The sequence below is a fragment of the Asparagus officinalis genome, chromosome 8 (assembly GCF_001876935.1).
Source record: "Asparagus officinalis chromosome 8, Aspof.V1, whole genome shotgun sequence".
In the NCBI taxonomy this organism is placed as follows: domain Eukaryota; kingdom Viridiplantae; phylum Streptophyta; class Magnoliopsida; order Asparagales; family Asparagaceae; genus Asparagus; species Asparagus officinalis.
In genome coordinates this window covers 68,487,426-68,492,998 of record NC_033801.1, presented here as the reverse complement: position 1 = coordinate 68,492,998, position 5,573 = coordinate 68,487,426, and the positions used below count along the sequence as shown (strand labels likewise).

Sequence of the window (5,573 nt, the reverse complement as noted above, 5' to 3'; positions counted from 1 at the left end):
CTCATTTTTATATTGATGTGTGTGTGTGCGCACACATGGGCGTGTGCAAGTTTTCTCTTTTAGATTGACGAGTCATGTTTTGTTTCAGATACTTCCCTCTTTGCCAGATCCAGCTTCCCTTGCAAACTGAAAGTCCTTATTTCAGATGTTCCTTGTCTTCAACGTTGCCTTCCCATGAGGCTGAGAAACGAAATCCTGATCTGTTATTTCATTTCAAGTTTGGGGCAGTTGATGCTGCTCTGAGGGTACACATTCACGCCTAAATATGTCATTTTGCAGATGCATCAGGTTTCATATATTTATGTGAAATTCCACATGCATATTCACCTTTGTCTCACTCACAGCTGTTCATTTCTATTTATTACATTATGCAATACCGTTTTTTGCTTCTCTTTTGCACTATAGCTCTATAATCCTCTTGGAATATGTTGTATTGATGATGCTGACTAGTGAAAGTTATCCAAGTTCGCAAGTTGGAATCTTACAGGGCATCAGTGGAGGAGATACAGAATTTTGAAAAGTCATTCTTAGCAGAGGTTAGAATGCTTTGGTGCTTTGAGAAAACACAGCTGTATGTTGAAATCTACAGTCACCAGCTTTCTCACAAGTTGGCTTCTCCAGTAGATGGAGAAAATAAGTTGTTGTAGTTTAATAGTTTATAATTGTTATGGAGTACATAAAAGGAGGGTCTGTGAAGGTAAGTTGGTGGTTGATATGCTTACTTTCCTATGTTCTTATTAAGCGTGTTTTAATTAAAAACTCTTTGTTTAATACTTGTAATCTGCAGGTTTATTTGGATAAGTTGTTGGAAAGAGGAGAGAAACACACAACAATTGACATAGCTGTTTGTTGCTAGAGACGTTGCATGCTATGAAGCACCGGCACACGAAACTTGGCCCCGAGTCCGTGTCCGACGTGTGTCGGACGCGGACACGCGTTCGACACACGTTCGACACACGTTCGACACACGTTCGACACGCGTCGGACACGCGGTCAACGCCCTCGACACGTGTCAACACCCCGACACGCCCAAAAAAAAAACCGAAACCCACTTTACCCTAATTTCTTCACTTCCAGAGTCACCGCCGCGCAGCAATCCTTTTCGGTCTCTATTTGAGGATTGGTCGTTCGGTTCCTTGTCGGCTCGTCCTCGTCGGCTCGTCGCTGCTAGGTCAGTCTCTCTCTCTCTCTCTCTCGATCTCTCTCGATCTCTTCGTCTCTCTCTCGATCTCTCGATCTCTTCGTCTCTCTCCCGATCTCTTCGTCTCTCTCGACCGATCTCTTCATCTCTCTCTGGATCTCTTCGTCTCTCTCTCTGATTCTCTTTCTCTCTCTGAATCCGTCTATCTTTCTCTCTCTGAATATACATATGAAGATTTTACTGTTTTCACGTGAATTTACTGTTAATTAAATTAGTGTTCCATTTAATTAGGGTTATTGTTACATTTTAAATTTATTTATATATAATAATATTATTAAAAAAATATAGTCATGTTGTCGTGTCCTATTTTTTTGGGTTTTGCTGTGTCCGTGTCTGTGTCATGTCCGTGTCCCCGTGTCCGTGTCCGTATCCGTGCTTCATAGGTTGCATGTGCATTAGTTGAAGGGTATACTAATAGTTGTAGGGACTTGTTAGGATGAGGCAAAGGGTGTTTTTAAAGCTTGTTGAAATTATGTGATCTAGTAATTTGTTAAAGGACACGAGAAATGTGAAAGTTGAAGAGCAGGTTGCCATATTTTTGAGTATAGTGAGCCATAAAACTAAGAACAGAGTTATCCGGACAGATTTTATAAGATCTGGAGAAACATTAAGTAGATACTTCAACAAAGTTCTAGGAGCTATTTGTACGTTACGTGGTCGTTATATGAAGTAAGCACCAAATGAAGTGCCTCCAGAAATTACAAATAGTTCAACATACCGCCACTATTTCAAGGTAAAATAGTTCATACTTATAAATATACAATATATGTACAATTTGCGATCATATGATTACTTACATATTTATTATATGTTATAGGATTGCATTGGCATGATAGATGGAACTCATGTTGACGCTATGATACCTATGCCAATTGTTGCACGTTTTAGAGGTCGTAAAGGAGTGACACAGAATGTCCTTGCAGCTTGCACCCCTAATAAATTATTCACATATGTGCTAGCAGGTTGGGAGAGTTCCGCGAATGATTATAGGATCTTACAAGATGCACTTTCAAAACCACAAACACATGTTTTAAAAGTTTGTGATGTACTAGATAACCTTTGTCAGTGTTAGTTAATTAAAATGATAAGTCCGTTGAGCAATCTCCATTGTTAAATTATACGAAATCATTATTTATGTGATGCGGACTATAGTACCATGCCTGGTTTCATCTCGTCATATCGTGGGGTTCGTTATCACTTGAAAGAACATAGTTGGAAAACAACAAACAATAGAAGAGACTTGTTCAATTTAAGACATTCCTCTTTAAGATCTAAAATTGAATCAACATTTGGATGTTTAAAAAATCGCTTTAAGATTCTCTCGGCCAAGCCACATTACCCTTTTCCTACACAAGTGGATATCGTTTTGGCATGTACTGTCCTTCACGACTATATTGCCATAGTTGATCTTGGAGATGACTTTATTAATGAGGTTACTCCTATTGAGGAAGATGATGGAGATGTGAGAAATGAGAATGATGAAAATATTGTTGATTACACTCAAACTATGACACAAAGGGAGGATAGAGATTTACGTATTGAATGGAAAGGGCGTAGATATCAAATTGCATGGTAAATGTGGGAAGATTATTGTTGGAGGTATCGTGGAGGCGACACAACTGAGACTGACATGTAAAAATTAAAGTGTTTTCATTTAGTAATTATGTCATGTGCTATTCATTTGGAAATTTATGTTTGTTTTATGTAATCTTGTAATGACTTTTTAATATGTTATGTACTTTTGCGTTTGGTATCATTTTATTATCTAAGACATTATCGAGCAATTAATAGTCATATTATGCATTTGTATATGCTTTAAGTCATAACATAATTCAATGTGCATGACTTGATATTCAATAGGTATGGCTGAAAAATTACCAATGAGAATGTTGAAAAAAGGGCTTGGAAAATGTCAGCACTCCATCTCCTACCACACCAAAACCACCTCTGTCAATTGGGTTCAATATGAACTATATGCCATATCAACCACCTCATTTCACAACACCTATTACTCATTTTCCAAGCTATCCAACTTATGAAGGTAACTACCATGGTATGTCACAGCAACCTGTAACATACATGGGGATGTTAGACTCTCCACATCCTATAATTCATACGGGTCATAGCTCACAAGGTAATGGAAATCCCCTTTCTCCAATTAGTGATATAGAAGGAGCAAGATTCGCAAATGCCAGTGGTTTTAGAGGGCTGAAATAGGTGATGCTGATGAACAATCACCAAAAAAAAAAAAAGGTGGTGGAAAGGAGGAAAACTGGTTTAACAATTAGGCAAAGTCCGGTTAACTCAAGGGGGGTTTCAGTCAAGTTTTGGACTGCTGCTTATGATGATGTTCTAATATATATACCCTATCTTGCCAAATTAGCAAAGGAAGGTTTTAAAGTTGATAAAAATTTCAAGAAACCTGCATTTGTAATGGTTGCATCTGAGATTAATAGCAAATTCAGAATAGATTTCACAGCTGAAAATGTCATTAACCATCTGAAAAGTTTAAGGTCAAAATTCAATGACATGTTGACTTGCATGCACATGAGTGGGGCTGGTTGGGACGAAGACACAAAGACAATCAAAATGGATGTGGATTCGTTTGATAGATGGACCCAGGTATATATTTATTTACTTACTATTTGATTGTATCGTATTTCATATATTGTTCTCTTTAGCAATTTGTTTCATTTTCCACTGTCTTGATAATATGTGTTGACGTAATACTGTCTACTTACTTAATTGTAGGAAAGGAAACCTAATAGCTCTAGGCTCAGGGAGTATATAAACAAGCCCTTGTTCACTACCATAATTTACAAATAATCATGGGTGAGGACCAATCTTGTGGTGACTTTGCGAAAGATGTGTATGGTAAGTTTCTCACTATTGACATTCCTGATGAGTTTTATGATGACAATGACCAAGTTGATGTTGAACCTGAAAATGCTAATGCTCAACCAAATGAGGGTAATGTGAATCTGCCTCCTACAAACAACTATCTTAATTGTATTTTGCCAACTACTTCCAATGTGAAGACATCCTCAAAGAAAAAAGGGAGTAAGTCCTCTAATGATGATGACTTGATGTGTAACTTTGTTGAAACAATGTCCTACTCCATTCAAAACCAGAATATGATTAATTGGACTGAGAAGTTGTCCAAGGCTTTGAATGCTCATGCATATGAATTTTTTGAAATAGTTTTGGACAAGATCTTTGATCATTTACATGATAATCAACATGAGGCTAGAAGAATTATTGGCAAAACAAAGGAGGCACGAAAGAGGTACGTTACTAAACTTATTGATAATGAAAAGTTTGATGACAATGACTGATGTAGTAAGATGCTTGGAAGCTTTTTGGGGTGGTGGGTGGAGCATACTAAGTGTCTATTTTGGAGTGTCTAATGATACAAACTTGATGCATATTTTGGGTTGATACATGATGCAAACTTACTGTCTATTTTGTGGTCGTTGCACATGTCAATTGTGCGATACTTTTGTGAAATTCATGCTCTAATTGGAGCTTAATGCGTGCTGCTCTATATTGAGCATTATATGTATATTTTGGGTTGATGTATGATGGACATTTATGGTGCCTATATGTGCAAAATGTTGAAAACTAATTATAGTCTGTAAAAGAACCTGAAATATAGCAAATTTCATTAGCATGCTCCAAAAATTGCTGCTAATTTCTTTATTGTGCTTTTAACTACTTAATAGCATTCTATACTATGCTGCTTGTTTCAATTGTTGGAATACTTCTTTCAGGTTGATTAATGCTTAGCATTCTATGTTGTTTGATATTATTTTCAGCAACCCCTTCAATTGTTGTCATTTTGATGATTTATGCTCCTCCAAAGTAAATAGGAAAATTGGCGATATAAACCTGAGGGTCATCACAAATTTATAGGCTCAAATATGCCCAAAGTCACTGCTACAACCATAGTGTAACCACTTTTGCACTATTTTTGGGGTATGATCCCATTTTTCAATGGGGTTAGCCAGCGAACAAAAAAAAAAGGGTAAACCTTTTCCTTATTTTGTGATTTTATTTATTTATTTTTTTTTTTGCTTTTGAAACAAACTAGAGAAAATGATGAGAAGTGGTTTCCATCCAATATTTGACACCTAACAAAAAAAAAGAAAAAAAAAACTTTTTCAAGAATTACAAGGAAACCTTTGAAAAAATAGTTTTTTAGTACTGGATTCCTAGTCCTATTATTTTAGGAAATGAATCAAACACCCCCTAAATATGGGACTTGTGAGCGGAGGGAATTTTCCCCCCTATTACGATTATTCTCATGGATGTAAGAAGTTCAGTATTTCAAAGCCCAAGCTAGAAACCACATAAATCATTCTTTAACCTTGAC

The 5,573-nt window shown here is 36.7% G+C and overlaps 1 protein-coding gene across 1 annotated transcript; it reads left to right on the top strand.

The window, feature by feature from the left end:
- LOC109851186 lies at positions 1,528-4,898 on the top strand. Its single transcript, XM_020421220.1, has one exon. It carries the CDS (start codon positions 4,030-4,032, stop codon positions 4,534-4,536), a length of 507 nt encoding a protein of 168 aa, XP_020276809.1. The 5' UTR covers positions 1,528-4,029; the 3' UTR covers positions 4,537-4,898.

Excerpts from the sequence above, each read along its gene's own strand:
- LOC109851186 (XM_020421220.1), top strand. The coding sequence starts at position 4,030 with ATGGGTGAGGACCAATCTTGTGGTGACTTTGCGAAAGATGTGTATGGT.